We start from the raw sequence: 21,844 nt of genomic DNA, 5'->3' as shown, positions 1-21,844 counted from the left end.
CTCTCCTGTAACACTAGGAGCTCTGTGAAGGCTGGGACAGTATCTTGTTCACCTCTGTCTCCTCTGCAGCTAGCCCAGTGCTGGAACATGGTAGATTCTCAATACATTTTGGATGGTTGGCTGGCTGGCTGGCTGGGTGAATTCATTAGAAACCTCTATTTGAGAACTCACCACACTGCATGGGAAGAATCTATTCATGTGTATGCCTCCTATACTAGACTGTAAGCTCATTGTATTATCCCCACTGAGTCTGGCACCTAGCAAGCACTTAAAGAAAGTTTGCTGAAATCAACTAAACAGATATGGTGTATTGGCCTTAGAGAACAGGGCCCTAGAGGAATAATTCATGGGTGACTCTTAGGGGCAAAAAAAGAGGGAAGGGTTGAAAATCTGGGGCAGTACCTGGCTGTCAGGCTCAGATAGAGTCCTTTATCAGGCTATGGGCAGAATGAGGTTTGGAGGAACACGTCGCCTTGAAAGAAGAGCACCCCAAGGGAAGGTCAAACACTGAGTTTACAGCTCTGCTGCAGACACATCACACCACCATACTGCTTAAAAGCCTCTGCCAGTCAGAGAATCTGGGAGCTAACCTAAGCCAAAATGCTCTCTGCCTAGAAGTCTTTCCTGGACAGAATGATAGATGAAGGCACGTTGGAGGAAGGGTGGGAAGATTTTTCAACTGTAATTCTTCACCAATGCCCCATCCTAGCAGATCTTTGGGAATCAGCCATTGTACTACTTGGATCTGTTACACCAAATGCTGCCGGAGCCAGACCATTAAAAGGTTTGTTATGAGAAGCCATTTGGTGCCCATAAAAATCTCATATAATAATGGCATATGGACCAGAAATTTATTATATTGCTTTAGACCCTTCTCACAAGTAACTCTTATCAAACAATGTCCATTTCTAGAAGAGGTGAAATGTCTGCACTCCCAGTGCCAAATCTCTGAATCCCATTTCAAATTAGAACTATTTTAGCCAAACATATAAACTTGCTGCACCCCAAATGGGCCAAGAGTGAATCACCAGCATGCTGACTGCAAGGAAACTGTCGGGAGATTCCATGGAGTGTCATTATCAGGAGATTCCATAGAATGCTACCATGTTTTTTTCAGTACATGACTTCCCAGGGCCTCTGGACTTCACGTTATGACACTAGTTCTTTGAATTAATGTTTTAAAAATTGTGAAGATTAATATGGAATAGGTGAGGTACAGAGGATTTTTAGGGCACTGAAACTATTCTGTATTCTATAATGATAGATAAATGTCCTTATAAATTTCTCAAAACCCATAAAATATACAACACCAGGGGTGAACCCTAATGTAAACTATGGACACTGGTGGAAATTCCCTGGTGGCCCAATGGTTAGAACTCCCTGCTTCCACTGCAGGGGACATGGGTTTGATCTCTGGTCAGGGAACTAAGATCCTGCATGCTGCACAGCATGGCCAAAAAAAAAAATTTAACTATGGACACTAGTGAAAATTATGTGTTAACATAGGTCCACAGATTGTAACACATGTACCACTCTGGTACGGGATGTTAATAGTGGGGGAGGCTGTGTGTGTGTGTGTGTGTGTGTGTGTGTGTGTGTGTGTGTGTGTATGAGCGCGTGTGTGTGAGCGAGTGCACGTGTGTGCGCATGTGTGCGTGTGCACGTGTGTGTGTGTGTGTGTGTGGTGGAAAGGGGTATGGGGGAAATCTCTGCACCTTCTGCTCAGTTTTGCTGTGAAACTAAAACTGCTCTAAAAAATAAAGTCTATAAAATATTAACATGCACCTCTGGAAAATTCCAGTCAAACAGAAGAGTATCTAAATGGTGACTGTTTTCTGCAGACCTCGCAGCCCACATTCCAAAGGTTACCAGTGTGGTATGTGCCTCTCAAACCCTTCTTAATGTACACACAAAAGCACATATACTACATATTATATAAATATTACATGAAATTTGATGTATTATTTTAAAACCAAAATACCACCCTCCCCCCCGCAAAGGAGAATCATTTAAGAGTTCTTTGGACTTCATCTTCAAAAGTAGCCAAAAAATTCAAGTGACAGGGTATCCCAGAAAATCTTTTGCAGTTAGTGAAATTAGGGTGTAACTAAGAACATTCAGAATGCTACACACACAGTTTAGGTGATCTTGGTATAGTGGTGGGACAGCAGTGATTATAAAATGAAAGTAATTAACATGTGCATACTCTGCTGGGTGAGACTAAAGGGAAAGAGGTGTCCAGCCTAGAAAAACATTTCTCAGTGGATTTCCTATGAAGTCAGTGTGTCTTGGGTTTAACTTTGAAACAAATTTAAAAAGTTTTAAACTGAAAAAAAAAATGAAATCATACTTTTCATAGTCTTCTGTAACCTGCTTTTTCCACTTACATACCACAGACATCCATCTTTCCATGCCAACTATGTTCTTTTGAGTGGTATTTCATAACACTGATTCCCTCTCTTTTTTTAAATTTTAACACTGTGTGGGATAAAAATGTGCTATTGGATCCATTCATGTGGTGAAAACACTTTATCGTATATAAATATATAGCCAATTAGTCAGGATGTGCATTTCCTCACAGTTCTTTTAACAGCTATTATAAAAGCAACTCATTTCTTTCCATGGAGAAAGGAATTTGCAATGCGATCTGCCGACTGAATGTGTTGGTTTATGGGCAGGAAGTAAAACGTGAGGAGTAACAAGCTCAAAGTTCAGACCACATTTGGCCTTGTATGACCTTCTCTCTCTCTTTCTGTCTCTGTCTCTGTCTGTCTCTGTCTCTGTCTCTGTCTCTCTCTCTTGACCTTTCTCAAAGCAATTTATTGAGCCATTAGTTACATACTGCTATGGACTGAATTGCGTACCCCTAAAATTCATATGTTGAAGCTCTAACCCCTAGTACCTCAGAATGTGACTGTATTTGGAGATAGGGCCTTTAAAGAGGCAGTTAGGTTAAATGAGGCCCACCCTTAATTCCATATGGCTAGCGTCCTTATAAGAAGAGGAAAAGACACCAGGCCACATGAGGACACAGAGAGAAGGCGTTCCTCTGCAGGGCAAACCAGCCCTGCCGGCACCTTGATCTTGGACTTCCAGCCTCCAGAACTGTGAGAAAATTAATGTCTGTTGTTTAAGCTACCCAGTCTGTGGTATTTTGTTATGGCAGCCGAGGCAGACTAATACAGATTTCTTTAAACTTACCTACTGTAAGTACATAGTTCAATGATATTTAGTAAATTTATCCCATTTTAGAACATTTAGAATGTTCTAAAATCCCATTTTAGAACAATTTTCATCACCAGAAAATTTCCCTTCAGCTGGGTTGCAGTCAAGCCACTCCCACTCCCAGCCCCAGGCAACCACTGACCTGTTTTTCTGTCTCCATAGATTTGCCTTTCCTAGAAGTTTCCTTTAAATGGAATCATATAACATGTGGTGTTTTTGGTCTAGCATCTTTCATTTAGTATGTGTGTGAGGTTTATTCATATTGTATCATGTATTAGTAGTTTGTTCCTTTTTACTGTTGGAAAGTACTCCATTGCATGGATATAACACATTTTATATATTCAGTACTTGATTCCCATGTGGATTGCTTCCAGTTTGGGGCTACTATCAATAATGCCCTATAAATATCTGCATACATATCTATGTATGGAAATCATTCATGTTCCAGAGGCTCCTAATGTTCATCTAGACCTGATTATACATATGTTTAATTTTTTATGAATTTTAAAATAATTAATTAATTTTTGGCTGTATTGGGTCTCTGTTGCTGCATGCGGGCTTTTCTCTGGTTGAGGTGAGCGGGGGCTACTCTTCCTCGAGGTGGCAGGCTTCTCATTGCAGTGGCTTCTCTTGTTGCAGGGCACGGGCTCTAGGCATGCAGGCTCCGTAGCTGTGGCGCACAGGCTTAGTTGCTCCGCGGCATGTGGGACCTTCCTGGACCAGGGCTCGAACCCATGTCCCCTGCATTGGCAGGTGGATTCTTAACCACTCGCCTCCAGGGAAGTCCTTATGAATTTTTTTATGTTGAAAAAGTCAGCTTTGCGAGAGCAGGGACATTATTTTGTTCCTTGTAGAGTGTCCAGTGCCTAAGCCTCTGGCTTAAAAAAAAGTGTGAATATGAATGTATATAATGCACCAAAATAGTAACTGTATTTGCCTTTGGCTGATACAGCTCCAGGTAATATTTTGTATTTTCCATAAATGAGTATATTCATTTTGCTGATATAAAACAGTAAACTAACGAAAAATAAAACACTACTGGTGCTACTTAATTTTTGTGTGTGTTGGCTTTGTATGTTTGGAGAAGTGAGGTTCCATCCCATGCAATTCACCCCTGAAGAGGGAAACTGGGCTCCCAGTGCAGCTGGAGGATGACATATGGTCAATGCAGCGATTTTGCTCATAAGCGAAATTATTGAGAGACTCCAGAAGGGTGGATGCAGAGCAGGCCACTCAGAGTGAGGTCCGAAAACCAACAGCCTCAGCATCAACTGGGAGTTCATCAGAAATGCAAATTCTCAGCCCCACCCCCGAACTACCGATTCAAAACCTGGGGCCAGGACTGTGTTTGAACAAGCCCTCTGTGTGATTCTGATATGTGCTAAGTTTGAATAGCACTGATCATTCTACAACACAACTGAAAATTTGGCCTTGGGTTGATATTCTAAAAGCAGGTACTTGGAAGCTGACTGAATTTTTGTTTCTCTCTGAACCCAGCTATTGGAAGGACTCAAACTGTGTTCTTAGGTATCTCATCTTGATGGACCACATGGCTGCCTGCCTGCTCCGTTCTTCTTCTTTTTTTTTTTTTTTTTTGCGGTACGCAGGTCTCTCACTGTTGTGGCCTCTCCTGTTGTGGAGCACAGGCTCCGGACGCGCAGGCTCAGCGGCCATGGCTCACGGGCCCAGCCGCTCCGCGGCATGTGGGATCCTCCCAGACCGGGGCACGAACCCGTGTCCCCCGCATTGCAGGTGGACTCTCAACCACTGCGCCACCAGGGAAGCCCCGTTCTTCTTTTTTTTTAATATATTTTTTCTTTGCGGTAAAATACGCAACATAAAATTTACCGTCTTAACCATTTTCAAGTGTACAGTTCAGTGGTATTAAATACATTCACACTGTTGTACAATCATCACTGTCATCCATCCCCCTAACACTTTTCATTTTGTAAAACTGAAACTCTATACCCATTAAACAACAACTCCCCTTTCCCCTCCCCCCACCCAGCCCCCGGCAGTCATCACTATGCTTTCTGTCTCTATGAATTTGGCTACTCTAAGTACCTCATGTTGGTGGAATCACAGAGTATCTGACTTTTTGTGACTGGCTTAGGTCACTATGCATACCTGTTTCGTTCCTGAGCACAGTCCCCCTATGAACTTTCTTATACAGAATCCCACAGATGGTCACAATCAAAAGGAACAGCAACACCTGGTTAACTGAAATAAAAACAGAAACATGTTCAAGTATAACCTATCAAACTGAAACTGTGGAATAAGTTTAGAATAGCCAGTGGGAACAGACGCTGTCCCTGACATACACAGGACTGGAGGCCTGGAACCTTTCTCTAAGCAGGTAGCACGTGGAGTCAAGAGTTAATCTGTGATACTGCCGATACTCAAGGCCACACAGATGTAGTTTAAGGACAGCCAGGGCTAAACCCAGGCAGTCTGACGGCAGAAGCTACAACCTTGATGACTGCATGATGTTGCCTCTGGAGCCACTTTCTGTGCAGGAATACTTTGTTTCAAATAATAGCCAACATTTATATGACACTTATGATGAGCCAGTGCTTATTATGAATACATGTTCTTAGTCATTATAACAGCTGCTTCTCAGTTAGTTCTACCACTGGTCAAGGATGGTGTACATAAATCTCTTGCCCTGAGTAAGAGGTTAGAAGATCCCAATAACTCTTCCCAGTCTAAGCCTCCAGGGCCATCCTTTCCAAAACAGTGATGCTTGCCCTTAGGATCTACTGAGAACTAGAATGGTGTCGGACAGTGTTTTCCTAAGTATGAAGCCATACACCACTGGTTGTACATGGGATGATTCAGGAGGCTTGTGTTCATAGCATTAAGTAACATTAAATCACAGTGAGAAATCAGTCCTAATTTCACATGCAGGCAGGTAAACAAAGCTACCCAGAATTGAATAACATTACTCTAACCATATATATTTGTACAATCAGCTTCTTCTGAGACATAACTGTTACTCTACTTATAGTAAGGATATACACTTTCTATTACAAAATACACTTATAATTTTTTAAATGAGTCAATTTAAAGAAAATAGTAAGTCATGCACAGAACAGAAGGAACGCAGATGATGAAAAGTTGAGAAAGTGGTACACTGCCATATGCAGTACACAAATGCCTGCAGTTTGGTAAACATTGGTAGAAGGGGAAAGGGCTGGAATTTGAAGTCAGACTCAAATCTCATTTTACCACCTACTAGCTGTGTGGCCTTGGACATGTTACTTAACCTCTCTGAGCCTCAGTCTGCTCATCTGCTAAATGGGGATTGTAATAATAACCACTACCTTGCAGGGGTGTTTTGAGAGTTACCAAAGGCAATGTAGGCCCAATAAAGACTTTAAAATTGTTTCGTATTATTATTTACTATTTTTGTGTGTCAAGATATTTATACTTATTGGCCTCATACTGATCTATTTTCTGGCCCCTAGGCCTTTGTCTTCACATTTGTAAAAGGAAGGAGTTGGACAATCTCCACGGATGCCTTCCACAGCTATGTCCTAAGGCTCAATGGTTCTGCCTTGCTGACATCCATCCCTTCTCTGCCTTTCTGGGTTATCAGATTCAGCCAGAGACAACCAGATACTATACTCAGTTTAAAACAAAACTATACAGAAACAGAAGATAAGGGACAAAGTTCTATAGTTTATCGATACAACTGATTAACATTCGCTTCCCACAGCCACTTTGACGAAGCAGCCTAATGTCTACTACCATCTGACCCTTTTTTAGTATAAGTATGTCCCATGCAATATTGGGGATATACTTATACTAAAAAATTATTCATAGTTTATTAGAAATTCAAATCTAACTGTATATCTTGTCTTTTCATCTGCCACATTGGGCAACTCTATTCTGAGGGTAACTAACACAATTAAGTAATTATTTTTCCCCTAGATTCACAAACAACTGGATATAAAATCAGAGGCAAGTCCAGGTTTTGATGGGGTCTGAAGATTACATAATTTGAAGTGAATCTTTAAGAATAAGAATACGAAATTACAAACGCTAAATTAGGCAGAAACATGAATACTTATTTCAAATGAGAAAATAAATAATATTTGCAACTTTTACGGAAACATCTGACCCCTCTCACGAAAAATCCACCTCTGAACAAAACACTCAACAACTTTCTACGGAAATCATCCTCATATGATGATGCCAACAACTGTCTGTGGGAAAACTATCCATGAAAACCAAAGAAGATTAAAAAACAAAAAGAAAAAGAATAAGATTCAGCATCAAAACAGTCCTCCAAAATATCTATTTTTAATCATAATTTTTAAAAGTTTGTAATCTTACTTTTTCGTAACAAAGCCATGTGTGTTCATGTGGATAAAAACTGTGACCTGTGGATTAAAGAATAAAAATTATTTTTAAAAGACAATCAACCCAAAAGTCATAATACAATTATTAAGGACTATATCTCTGACCATTTGCTATGTGGAAAATTTTGCAATCATTCTTTTTTTTTTTTTTGTGGTACGCGGGCCTCTCACTGTTGTGGCCTCTCCCGTTGTAGAGCCCAGGCTCCGGATGCGCAGGCCCAGCGGCCATGGCTCACAGGCCCAGCCGCTCTGCGGCATGTGGGATCTTCCCAGACCGGGTCACGAACCCGTGTCCCCTGCATCGGCAGGCGGACTCTCAACCACTGCACCACCAGGGAAGCCCTGCAGTCATTCTTAACTGTTCTGAATCTAGAATTTTTAACTGAATAGTTCTTGAATTCAGCGCTCACCTCTTCAAATTGATTTCTCTGGCTGTACAAAACGTACAAAGGACTCCCAAAGCGTAATCTTTTACCTTCTCCAAAAACTGCCCTGTCAGCCCTCTGGATTAGCAGATCAGATGGCACTAACTGGAAGAAATGTCACATAAGACGTTTCCCTTGATGTAAAATATCAATCCTGTGCCTTTTTTTCCTGCTACCATAACTTCATTCCTTTGATAAGGAAGCTTCTACATCTTCAGTAATCCCTTGTGAAAACAGAACCATCCTGAGAGGGGCACATTTTATGCTCCATTCAATCATTCAGTAAATATTTATTGAGATCCTACTAAAAGCCCAGCACTGTGCTATGTACTGGGGATGCAGCAACGCACAGATCAGTCCCAGTCCCTATCATCATGGAGCTGCTTTCAGTAGAGAAAAGAGATATTAAAATGTAACAAGTAAAATAATTAATTATGGTAAGTGATATGAAGTAAAAAACAGAAGTGCTGGGATAAAGATGAATAGAGACCGGGAGGCATCTTGGTGAGAAATCAGGAAACACCTCACTGAGGAGATGACATTTGATCAGAAGAAAGGGCAGGAGCCAGTGGAGAGAATGCAGAAGAGCATCCCAGGCAAAGGGAACAGCAAGTGCAAAGGCCCTGGGGCTGATGATTCTAAATACCGCAAGAGGTTCAATGAGGCTGGAACAGAGTGGAGTAAGGGAGAGACTGGCTAGAAGAGGCTGGAGACAAACTGTGGGGTCTGTAAAGGAATATGGATTTTATTTTATTTATTTTTTTGGCTGCATTGCATCTTTGTTGCTGCACGCGGGCTTTCTCTATCTGCAGCGAGCAGGGACTACTCTTTGTGTGGTGTGCAGGCTTCTCATTGCGGTGGCTTCTCTTGTTGCAGAGCACAGGCTCTAGGTGTGCAGGCTTCAGTAGTTGTGGCTCGTGGGCTCAGTAGTTGTGGCTCACGGGCTCTAGAGCATGCAGGCTTCAGTAGTTGTGGCGCATAGCTCAGTAGTTGTGGCTTGCAGGCTCTAGAGCGCAGGCTCAGTAGTTGTGGCACACGGGCTTACCTGCTCGGCAGCATGTGGGATCTTCCTGGACCAGGGATAGAACCTGTGTCCCCTGCATTGGCAGGCGGATTCTTAACCACTGCGCCACCAGAGAAATCCCTGGATTTTCTTTTAAATGCATGTAACCCCCTCCATCAGACTTTGTCTTCCTTAAAGCCCTAAAGCAATGTTTTTCAAACATTCCCACAGAAATTCTGATGATAAAGGAGAGCGGACACTCCAAAGTCAACCCAAGTGAGTTCAAAATATCTTCCAAGTTTCTTGTTTTACCTTCAAGTTCATGTAAACTGTACATAAATATAGGGGGAAAAAATAGTCCCTTCATTGTCGGAAGAGCTCCTCTCAGGGAGAAAACTCTTCGTTATGTAATCAAGGTCTTCTATACACAGATGTGATGGATAGGGGTGAGATCAGGAGAAAGCTAACTGGGTCGAGTAAATGATGAGCTGGAATCCCCGGGTTTGGCAGCAGCCCAAGAAGAACAGCGTGTAAGGAGGAGAAAGATCACAGGACAGGAGCTGCCAGTCGCCCAAGAGAACTTCTTTCCCTGTGCAGATGGGCCCTAGGGACTTTCAAAGAACTGGAATTTCCAATATGCAGTCCACAGTCTCTGCCATGCTCTGCACCTTCTCATCCCCACCCTACCTCTACACTGCTTTCCCCTCTGGATCAACACATGTTGCTGTGTTTAAGGGAAATCAAGGGAACGGGGCAATGTTCTTTATTTTGGACATGGAGGACAGGGGAGAGAAACAACTGAGCTAGAAAGTTCTGTGGGCACCGGACATGAGAATGGAAGTCATCAAGAATTGGTACAAAGTTTGGAGGGAATATTGGATGGAGGAAAGGTGAGTTAATTGTGAGTTAATTGCATTTGAATCTCCAAATCTATGGCAGATGGCAGGAATCTTAAACTTTTTTTGACATAAGTATCTTGGAAGTCTGGTGAATCCCATAGACCTCTTCCCAGAATAATGTTTTTAAAAGCTTAAAAGATATATTGTATTATAAAGAAAACCAATTACACACTTTTAAAGAAAATTATCAGAATATTGGGGGGAAAAAACAAATTTGTGATACCTATAGCATTAAACATGCTTCTTTATTAAATAACAAGGGCTATTAGCAGGTATAATACTTATTGTAGCTTTAAGTAGTAATGAGCTTTAAAAGATGTGAGATATTTGTAGCAGCTGTGATGTAACATGAAAGTACCTGATTTACACTGATGAGGAAGTCACAGGTACTACAGTTCCTTCTGTGGCTTGTTTCCTATATTCACAAACGAAGGAAATGCTCACATTTTTCCTCATCTAAGTACATGAGAAAATGAAATGTATCCATGGACACTCTGAGGGTCTGTGCATCCCAGGTTAAAGGTTACAGAATCCCTGGGGTAGGTTGATTCAACTGACATCTGGGTTAATATGTCATAGAAAAGTCATGTGTTTAATGTTTTACCATCTAGAAAAACTGCTGCTTTGGGAAGATTTGCCAGGTTTGTGCTGTGGCTTTTTGTAGTCTTAACCACTGGACACCAGGGAAGTCCCAGGAACAACTTCTTTTAACAGAAGAGGCAACTACTTCTTTAGAGAATAAAGAATTGGCCTTATGAGAACTATTTTTCTGCCAAGACATTTGAGACATGTTGACAAGGTAATTTCTTTATAGTGTCCTGGATTTCCACAAATTTCCTGTTGTGAACTTCCATAATTAGAAAGAGTGCTTCACTCAGGGAGGCACAAATGGTGATGTATAACAAATATTCAGTAAACCTGTTTTTTTTTAATAGACTTCCTGTGACACATGTAATTGATTAACTGCATATTAACAGGTCAGCTTCAAAATATGACTTGATTTTCTTTTTTTTGTTTGCGGCCGTGCAGCATGTGGGATCCTAGTTCCTTGACCAGGGATCAAACCTATGCTCCCTGCAGTGGAAGTGCAGAGTCTTAACCACTGGTCCACCAGGGAAGTTCCTTGACTTGTTGATTTTTAAATGTGTAAATTTTTACATATAGTAGAATTCACTTTTCTGGTTGTATTGTTCCATGAATTTTAACACATGCATAAATTCCTGTGATAATCACAACAAATGAGAAAAAGAACAATTCCAACACCTCCAAAAAATTCTCTTGTGCTGCCCTTCTGTAGGCAAACCCAACTTGACACCTAACTCCCGGCAACCACTGATGTATTCTCTGTGGCTATAGTTTTGTCATTTCTAGAATGTCACGTAAATGGATTCATACGGTATACAATCTTTAAAGACTCTCTTCTTTTGCTTAGCATGACGCATCTGGGATTGATACTTGCCGTTGCATGAATCAATAATTTGTTCCTTTTTATTACTGAATAGCGTTCCACTGTAAGAATGTATCACAGTTTATTTATCCATTAACCCATTGAAGGACATCTGAGTTCTTTCCAGTGTTTTTTGATTATGAATAAAGCATCTGTAAACACTTGTTTGGAGGTTTTTGCATGATTTTAAGTTTTACTTCTCTGTGGTAAAGACCTAGAAGTGGGGTTACTGGGTCATTTGGTAGATGTGTGTTTATAAGAAATTTGCCCGTCTGTTTTCCGGAGTGGCCGTATCATTTTGCATTCCTACCAGCAATGAAAGAAAAGTCCAGTTGCTCAGCATTCTTGTCAGCACTTGGTACTTTATTTTAGCTGTTCTAATACGTGTATTTCGTGGTGGTTTTAATTTGCACTTCCCTAATAACTACTGATGTTGAGGATCTTTTTATGTGTTTATTTGCCATCTGTATATCGTTGTGATGGTTAATTTTATGTATCAACTTGAAGGGGCCATAATATTTGGTCAAATACTATTCTGGGTGTTCCTGCGAGGATGTTTTTGGATGAAATTAATGTTAAAGCAGTAGTGGAAGGAACACAGATTGCCCTCTCTAATGTAGGTGGGCCTCATCCAACTAGCTGAAGTTCTAAACAGAACAAAAAAGCTGACCTTCCCCTGAGTAAGATAATGTCTCTGGTTTGACTGCCTTTGAAGTGGGACAGTGACTTTTTCCTACCTTCAGACTCGAACTGAAACTCATGCTCTTCCTGGGTCTTGAGGCTGCCAGCCATCGGACTGGATCTACACCAGCAGTTTTCCTGGTTCTCAGACCTGCAGACTCAGACTGGAGCTACACCTCTGGCTCTCTTTAGTGTCCATCTTGCTGACTCAGCCTGCAGATCTTGAGTCTTGTTGGTTTCCATAATCACATGAGCCAATTCCTTATAATAAGTCTTCTTCCGCATACATATACATCTGATCGGTTCTGTTTCTCTGGAGAACGCTGACTAATGCAATGGGGAAGTGTCTGTTTAAATCTTTTCCCAATGTTTTAATTGGATCATTGCTTTCTGATTTCTAAGTTTGGAGAGCTTTACATACTCTGGATACAGGTCTTTTGTTAGATGTGTGATTTGCAAATACTTTCCCCCAGTAGGTGGCTTGTCTTCATTCTTTTAACAATGAAAAGTTAAAACTTTCCTTTGCACAGCAAAAGTTTTCAGTTTTGATGATGTCAAATTCATCAATTTTTTGCTTCTACAGATCATGCTTTCAGTGTCATATCTAAGAATTTTTGGCCTAACCCAAGGTCAGGATGAGTTTCTCTTATGTTTTCTTCTGAGAATTTTGTAGTTTAATATTTTGCATTTCAATTTGAGTTAATTTTTTATATGGCATGAGGTATAGGTTAAAGTTCATTTTTTAGCATGTAAATATCCAGTTGTTCTGGGATCACTTGTTGAGAAGACTATCCTTTCCACTGAACTGATTTTTTTTTAATATTTCATTCTAATTTTACAGTGTTCAAAGGGAGGCTTGAGATTTATCAAGGACTTTGAATCTAGAGGATGATGCGTGTCCCAAAGAAGGTTTCTGATTCTTTCCTACACTTTCTAGATTTGGATAGCAATCAGTGGCTAAAAAGTAAGTTATATCATCAAATACAGATTCAACGTTCTCAAAATAGCACCGGGCCTAAGGAGACAAGAAAAGGGCTGATACATCATGAAAAATTTCAACCAAACATTTCTCCAAATCCAAATCCTATCTTTTCACAATATTCTGGAGTATTTTATTCGTGCTCTGAAAATCCAAGAGAGCTAACAGACTCTCTGTTCTCAAAATATGCCTGTTATAACTCTGCTTCCTGGATGCCCCAGTTCACAATTTATCTATATGCTTATCATAATACCTTATATATTCATTAGAAGAAGCAGTGGGCATTCAGAGAAGCAGAGGATAGCAAGGAAAGTTTGATGAAAAAAAATGAAGTTTAACCATTAGAAAAGAATTTTAGATTATAAAATTCGTCTTAGGAGATTGGTTCAAGATGGCGGAGTAGAAGGACGTGTACTCACTACCTCTTGCGAGAGCACCTGCATCACAACTCACTGCTGAACAATCATCGACAGGAAGACACTGGAACTCACCAAAAAAGATACCCCACATCAAGGGCCTTCCCTGGTGGCGCAGTGGTTGAGAATCTGCCTGCTAATGCAGGGTACATGGGTTCGAGCCCTGGTCTGGGAAGATCCCACATGCTGGGGAGTAACTAGGCCCGAGAGCCACAACTACTGAGCCTGCGCATCTGGAGCCTGTGCTCTGCAACAACAGAGGCTGCAATAGTGAGAGGCCCGCATACCGTGATGAAGAGTGGCCCCCGCTGGCCACAACTAGAGAAAGCCCTCGCACAGAAACGAAGACACAACACAGACAAAAATAAATTAAAAAAAAAAAAAAAGATACCCCACATCCAAAGACAAAGGAGAAGCCACGATGAGATGGCAGGAGGGGCGCAATCACAATAAAATCAAATCCCATAACTGCTGGGTGGGTGACTCACAAACTGGAGAACACTTACACCACAGAAGTGCACCCACTGGAGTGAAGGTTCTGAGCCCCACGTTAGGCTTCCCAACCTGGGGGTCCGGCAACAGGAGGAGGAATTCCTAGAGAATCAGACTTTGAAGGTAGTGGGATTTGACTGCAGGACTACTACAGGACTGGGGGAAACAGAGACTCCACTCTTGGAGGGCACACACAAAGTAGGACCCAGGAGAAGGAGCAGTGAGCCCATAGGAGACTGAACCAGACCTACCTGCTAGTGTTGGAGGGTCTCCTGCAGAGGTGGGGGTGGCTGCGCCTCACCGTGAGGACAAGGACACTGGCAGCAGAAGTTCTGGGAAGTACTCCTTGGCGTGAGCCCTCCCAGAGTCCACCATTAGCCCCACCAAAGAGCCCGGGTAGGCTCCAGTGTTGGGTCGCCTCAGGCCAAACAACCAACAGGGAGGGAACTCAGCCCTACCCATCAGCAGACAAGCAGATTAAAGTTTTACAGAGATCTGCTCACCAGAGCAACACTCAGCTCTACCCACCACCAATCCCTCCCATCAGGACGCTTGCACAAGCCTCTTAGATAGCCTCATTCACCAGAGGAGAGACAGCAGAAGCAAGAATAACTACAATCCTGAAGCCTGTGGAACAAAAACCACATTCACAGAAAGATAGACAAGATGAAAAGGCAGAGGGCTATGTACCAGATGAAGGAACAAGATAAAACCCCAGAAAAACAACTAAATGAAGTGGAGATAGGAAAGCTTCCAGAAAAAGAATTCAGAATAATGATAGTGAAGATGATCCAGGACCTCGGAAAAAGAATGGAGGCAAAGTTCGAGAAGATGCAAGAAATGTTTAGTCAAGATCTAGAAGAATTAAAGAACAAACAAACAGAGATGAACAACACAGTAACTGAAATGGAAAATATACTAGAAGGAATCAATAGCAGAATAACTGAGGCAGAAGAACGGATAAGTGACCTGGAAGACAGAATGGTGGAATTCACTGCCACGGAACAGAATAAAGAAAAAAGAATGAAAAGAAATGAAGACAGCCGAAGAGACCTCTGGGACAACATTAAACGCAACAACATTCGCATTATAGGGGTTCCAGAAGGAGAACAAAGAGAGAAAGGACCGGAGAAAATATCTGAAGAGATTATAGTAGAAAACTTCCCTAACAGTGGAAAGGAAATAGTCACCCAAGTCCAGGAAGCGCAGAGAGTCCCAGGCAGGGTAAACCCAAGGAGAAACACGCCAAGACACATAGTAATCAAACTGACAAAAACTAAAGACAAAGAAAAATTACTGAAAGCAACAAGGGAAAAACAACAAATAACATACAAGGGAACTCCCATAAGGTTAACAGCTGATTTCTCGGCAGAAATTCTACAAGCCAGAAGGGAGTGGCATGATATACTTAAAGTGATGAAAGGGAAAAACCTACAACCAAGATTACTCTACCCAGCAAGGATCTCATTTAGATTGGATGGAGAAATCAAAAGCTTTACAGACAAGAAAAAGATGAGAATTCAGCACCACCAAACCAGCTCTACAACAAATGCTAAAGGAACTTCTCTAAGTGGGAAGCACAAGAGAAGAAAAGGACCTACAAAAGCAAACCCATAACAATTAAGAAAATGGTAATAGGAACATACATATCAATAATTACCTTAAACGTGAATGGATTAAATGCTCCAACCAAAAGACACACGCTGTCTGAATGCATACAAAAACAATACCCATATATATGCTGTCTACAAGAGACCCACTTCAGACCTAGGGACACATCCAGACTGAAAGTGAGGGGATGGAAAAAGATATTCCATGCAGATGGAAATCAAAAGAAAGCTGGAGTAGCAATACTCATATCAGATAAGATAGACTTTAAAATAAAGAATGTTACAAGTGACAAGGAAGGACACTACATAATGATCAAGGGATCAATCCAAGAAGAAGATATAACAATTATAAATATATATGCAACCAACATAGGAGCACCTCAATACATAAGGCAACTGCTAAAAGTTATAAATGAGAAAATCAACAGTAACACAATAATAGTGGGAGACTTTAACACCTCACTTACACCAATGGACAGATCATCCAGACAGAAAATTAATAAGGAAACAGAAGCTTTAAATGACACAAGAGACCAGATAGATTTAATTGATATTTATAGGACATTCCATCCAAAAACAGCAGATTACACTTTCTTCTCAAGTGCACATGGAACATTCTCCAGGCTAGATCACATCTTGGGTCACAAATCAAGCCTCAGTAAATTTAAGAAAATTGAAATCATATCAATCATCTTTTCTGACTGCAACACTATGAGATTAGAAATCAATTACAGGGGGAAAAAACATAAAAAACACAAACACATGGAGGCTAAATAATACGTTACTAAATAACCAAGACATCCCTGAGGAAATCAAAAAATACCTAGAGACAAATTACAACAAAAACATAAAGATCCAAAAACCTGTGGAATGCAGCAAAAGCAGTTCTAAGAGGGAAGTTTATAGTAATACAAGCCTACCTCAAAAAAAAGAAAAATCTCAAATAAACAATGTAACCTTACACCTAAAGGAACTAGAGAAAGAAGAACAAACAAAAGCCAAAGTTAGTAGAAGGAAAGAAATCATAAAGATCACAGCAGAAATAAATGAAATAGAAACAAAGAAAACAATAGCAAAGATCAATAAAATTAAAAGCTGGTTCTTTGAGAAGATAAACAAAATTGATAAACCATTAGCCAGACTCATCAAGAAAAAGAGGGAGAGGACTCAAATCTGTAAAATTAGAAATGAAAAAGGAGAAGTTACAACAGACACTACAGAAATACAAAGCATTCTAAGACACTACTACGAGCAACTCTATGCCAATAAAATGGACAACCTGGAAGAAATGGACAAATTCTTAGAAAGGTATAACCTTCCAAGAATGAACCAGGAAGAAATAGAAAATATGAACAGACCAATCACAAGTAATGAAATGGAAACTGTGAAAAATCTTCCAACAAACAGAAGTCCAGGACCAGAGGGCTTCACAGGTGAATTCTATCAAACATTTAGAGAAGAGCTAACACCCATCCTTCTCAAACTCTTCCAAGAAATTGCAGAGGAAGGAAAACTCCCAAATTCAATCTATGAGGCCACCATCACCCTGATACCAAACCAGACAAGGGTACTACAAAAAAAGAAAATTACAGACCAATATCACTGATGAAAATAGATGCAAAAATCCTTAACAAAATACTAGCAAACAGAATCGAACGACGCATTAAAAGGTCCATACACCATGATCAAGTGGGATTTATCCCAGCAATGCAAGGATTCTTCAATACGCGCAAATCAGTCATTGCCATATTAACAAAGTGAAGAAGAAAAACCATACGCTCATCTCAACAGATGCAGAAAAAGCTTCTGACAAAATTCAACATCCATTTATGATAAAAACTCTCCAGAAAGTGGGCATAGAGGGAACCTACCTCAACATAATAAAGGCCATATACGACAAGCTCACAGCAAACATCATTCTCAATGGTGAAAAACTGAAAGCATTTCCTCTAAGATCAGGAACAAGACAAGGATGTCCACTCTCGCCACTATTATTCAACATAGTTGTGGAAGTCCTGGCCATGGCAGTCAGAGAAGAAAAAAAATAAAAGGAATCCAAAAAGGAAAAGAAGAAGTAAAATCGTCACTCTTTGCAGATGACATGATAGTATACATAGAGAATCCTAAAGATGCCACCAGAAAACTACTAGAGCTAATCAATAAATTTGGTAAAGTTTCAGGATACAAAAGTAATGCACAGAAATCTCTTGCATTTCTATACACTAATGATGAAAAATCTGAAAGAGAAATTAAGGAAACACTCCCATTTACCACTGCAACAAAAAGAATAAAATACCTAGGAATAAACCTACCAAGGGAGACAAAACACCTGTATGCAGAAAACTATAAGACACTGATGAAAGAAATTAAAGATGATATAAACAGATGGAGAGATACACCATGTTCTCGGATTGGAAGAATCAACATTCTGAAAATAACTATACTACCCAAAGCAATCTACAGATTCAATGCAATCCCTATCAAACTACCAATGACATTTTTCACAGAACTAGAACAAAAAGTTTCACAATTTGTATGGAAACACAAAAGACCCCGAATAGCCAAAGCAGTCTTGAGAAAGAAAAAAGGAGCTAGAGGAATCAGGCTCCTGGACTTCAGACTATACTACAAAGCTACAGTAATCAAGACAGTATGGTATGGCACAAAAACAGAAATATAGATCAATGGAACCGGATAGAAAGCCCAGAGATAAACCCACGCACCTATGGTCAACTAATCTATGACAAAGGAGGCAAGGATATACAATGGAGAAAAGACAGCCTCTTCAATAAGTGGTGCTGGGAACACTGGACAGCTACATGTAAAAGAATTAAATTAGAACACTCCTTAACGCCATACACAAAAAGAAACTCAAAATGGATTAGAGACCTAAATGTAAGACTGGACACTATAAAACTCTTAGAGAAAAACATAGGAAGAACACTCTGTGACATAAATCACAGCAAGATCTTTTTTGATCCACCTCCTAGAGTAATGGAAATAAAAACAAAAATAAACAAATGGGACCTAATGAAACTTAAAAGCTTTTGCAAAGCAAAGGAAACTACAAACAAGACAAAAAGACAACCCTCAGAATGGGAAAAAATATTTGCTAACGAATCAACAGACAAATGATTAATCTCCAAAATATATAAACAGCTCATGCAGCTCAATATTAAAAAAACAACCCAATCCAAAAATGGGCAGAAGACCTAAATAGACATTTCTCCAAAAAAGACATACAGATGGCCAAGAAGCAGATGAAAAGCTGCTCAATATAATCATTAGAGAAATGCAAATCAAAATTACAATGAGGTAGCAACTCACACTGGTCAGAAAGGCCATCATCAGCAAATCTAGAAACAACAAATCCTGGAGAGGGTGTGGAGAAAAGGGAACCCTCTTGCACTGTTGGTGGGAATGTAAATTGATACAGCCACTATGGAGAACAGTATGGAGGTTCCTTAAAAAACTAAAAATAGAATTACCATATGACCCAGCAATCCCACTACTGGGCATATATCCAGAGAAAACCATAATTCAAAAAGTCACATGCACCCCAATGTTCATTGCAGCACTATTTACAATAGCCAGGACGTGGAAGCAACCTAAATGCCCATCAACAGATGAATGGATAAAGAAGATGTGGTATATATATATATATATATATATACACACACACACAATGGTATATTACTCAGCCATAAAAAGGAACGAAATTGGGTCATTTGTAGAGACGTGGATGGATGTAGAAACTGTCATACAGAGTGAAGTAAGTCGGAAAGAGAAAACAAATATCATATATTAACGCATATATGTGGAACCTAGAAAAATGGTACAGATGAACCAGTCTGCAGGGCAGAAACAGAGACACAGATGTAGAGAACAAACGTATGGACACCAAGGGGGGAAAGGGGGCTAGGGGTGGGTGTGGGGGGGTGGGATGAATTGGGAGATTGGGATTGACATATATACACTAATATGTATAAAATGGATGACTAATAAGAACCTGCAGTATAAAAACATAAATAAAATAAAATTAAAAAAAAAAAAAGAGAAGCCACAGACCCTGTTTTTGTAGCCCTCCCAGCTTCCTTTTTCCCCTCTAAAAAAGTGTTCTCCTCTTGCCATGAGGGAACTTGCACGTGGCTCACCGTAGCTGCAGACTTCAAATTCTCTGCTAATTGTGAATAAACCCATTTTTGCTGGAGGAAAAAAAAAATTCATCTTAGTTTCGAAATCTAAAATTAAATTTTGTCACATATTCATTCACTTCTTTGTGGCATTTTCCAGGAGTTGGAAACTGACTTCCTTTATCTTAAAAAACAAACAAACAAACAAGCTAATTTACCATAAATAATTTGTCTTGAAAACTCAAAATTTATTTTAAAATTAAATTGATCCTTCTTAATTACGGTCCTTCAAAAGAACTTCTGAACTTGACGTTTGACTGGATGCAGCCGTCAGCAACCAGGAATAGTAACCTTTAGAAATCAGCAACATGACAGAGACGGCAGGATAGCATAGTACACCAGGGTTTCTTTATGAACCAAAGTGTTGTGAGAATTTGTTGGCAGTGATCTAGGGAAACTCTTCAACAGGGATTTCATTCAAGCCTTTAACTCACTGTAAACAACTGGCTACAATGTCCCTTTCATTTTCCCAGGATATAGACTGTACACCCAGGAGCTCTGAGTGCATTTGCAACGGCCCTTCTCCTTTTCCCCTATTGCACTTGGGAAAGAATTGAGTCAAAAAGCATGCTATTTATGATTCTTCTGAGATTGGTTTCAGGTACCTTTTATCCATTTACTATTCTGGATGATATACATTCGGCTAACTTTTTGAGGTAATGTCAGCCTAGAATGGTCTTTGGCCACATGTCTGTTCCCTTCCAGAGACCATCTGGTACCACAGGAGAGAATGAGGGGGAGACCAGAAGGCTCTGGGCTCCAAATCCCTGAGGCCAGCTCCTCCCTGTATATCCCAGTCAGCCAAGCCAATCAATTCCCCTCTTTTCCTTAAACTTCTTTGAAATGAGGTTCAATTTCTTGCAAACGAATCCTTACAAATACATTCCCTGTGGCCAGAACGGGATGGATATATTACTAATTCCATTTTTCAAATGAGGAAATTGTGGCTCAGAGAGGGTCAGTAACTTGCTCAAAATCACACAGCTGGTAAATAGTAGAACAGGGATTTGAAATTAGGGCTCTCTGACTTCAAATCTGATGCTCTTTAACCACAAGGTTCTGAAACTCATGAAAGGCTATTCTGGCTACCCCAGAGGCAGGTGAGGTGGGCTCCAGGTAACAGATGTCACTGTGTATTCATGAAATTTCACAGCTCCCAGGCGAGGTTGGTCTGCTCTCCCTTGAGTGCTCCGCTACTCTAACTACTGAGCTCATGCCAAAGAGTAAGTGCTGACTCATCTGGCAAGGGGGCTCATCTTTCCCCTGTCCAGCACGTTGCAACTCTAAAATCTCTTTAAGATAAAATAAGAGGGGCTTCCCTGGTGGCGCAGTGGTTGAGAATCCACCTGCCAATGCAGGGGACACATATTCAAGCCCTGGTCCAGGAAGATCCCACATGCCGCGGAGCAACTAAGCCCGTGTGCCACAACTACTGAGCCTGCACTCTAGAGCCCGGGAGCCACAACTACTGATGACCGTGCACCTGGAGCCCGTGCTCCACAACAGGAGATGCCACCGCAGTGAAAAGCCCATGCACCACAGTGAAGAGTAGCCCCGCTCACCGCAACGAGAGAAAGCCCGGGCGCAGCATCAAAGACCCAACGCAGTCAAAAATAAATAAATTAAAATTTTTAAAAAAAGATAAAATAAGAGGATTCAGGAAACTGATATGCACATCTAATTGCAAGGCAGAGCAGTAGTGAGCCAAGGAGGGAAATTCCTGAAGCAGATTCTTGTAGGAAACCTTCTAAGGTGCTTTTAGAATACAAGGCAGAAAGGAGGCCCTGAGAAGCATGTACCTCCAAGAGAAAGCCTGTTTCATTTACTTTTTATTTTGGTTTTTTTTTTTGGTCGTGCCTCACGGCTTGCAGGATCTTAGTTCCCTGACCAGGGATAGAACCCCGGCCCCTTGCAGTGGAAGCATGGAATCCTAACCACTGGACTGCCAGGGAATTCCCTGTTTCATTTACTTTTTAAAAAGCATATGAAATTGTATAAAGATTCCGTATGCCTGATGGGCACACTTCTCTCCCTCTTCACAACGCGACCTCGTCTCTGATGGTGGCACATTCTGTTTAAGCTGCTATAAACGGGTATTTCCGGTGCTTGC

General features: G+C 40.7%; 1 protein-coding gene across 15 annotated transcripts in view; it reads right to left on the bottom strand.

Moving 5' to 3' along the window:
* GLT8D2 (glycosyltransferase 8 domain containing 2) overlaps positions 1-21,844 on the bottom strand; it is a 63,228-nt gene that overhangs the window by 20,771 nt on the left and 20,613 nt on the right. For 13 of the 15 annotated variants that reach the window (XM_060307012.1, XM_060307013.1, XM_060307015.2 and 10 more), the window contains 2 exons: positions 7,564-7,610; positions 5,353-5,445 (listed from right to left, as the gene is read on the bottom strand). The exons of 1 other annotated variant lie outside the window; for it this stretch is intronic. In XM_060307012.1, the coding sequence (XP_060162995.1) occupies positions 5,353-5,445; positions 7,564-7,582 (112 nt within the window). In that variant the 5' untranslated portion in view covers positions 7,583-7,610. Of the gene's footprint in view, positions 1-5,352; positions 5,446-7,563; positions 7,611-19,695; positions 19,736-21,844 lie in introns of those variants that run through there. One more of the 15 variants, XM_060307018.2, reaches the window with a different exon arrangement.

This window comes from Globicephala melas, chromosome 10, assembly GCF_963455315.2.
Source record: "Globicephala melas chromosome 10, mGloMel1.2, whole genome shotgun sequence".
Taxonomy (NCBI): Eukaryota; Metazoa; Chordata; class Mammalia; order Artiodactyla; family Delphinidae; genus Globicephala; species Globicephala melas.
Note: the sequence above shows the minus strand (reverse complement) of the source record. Positions and strands in the feature narration are given on the sequence as shown.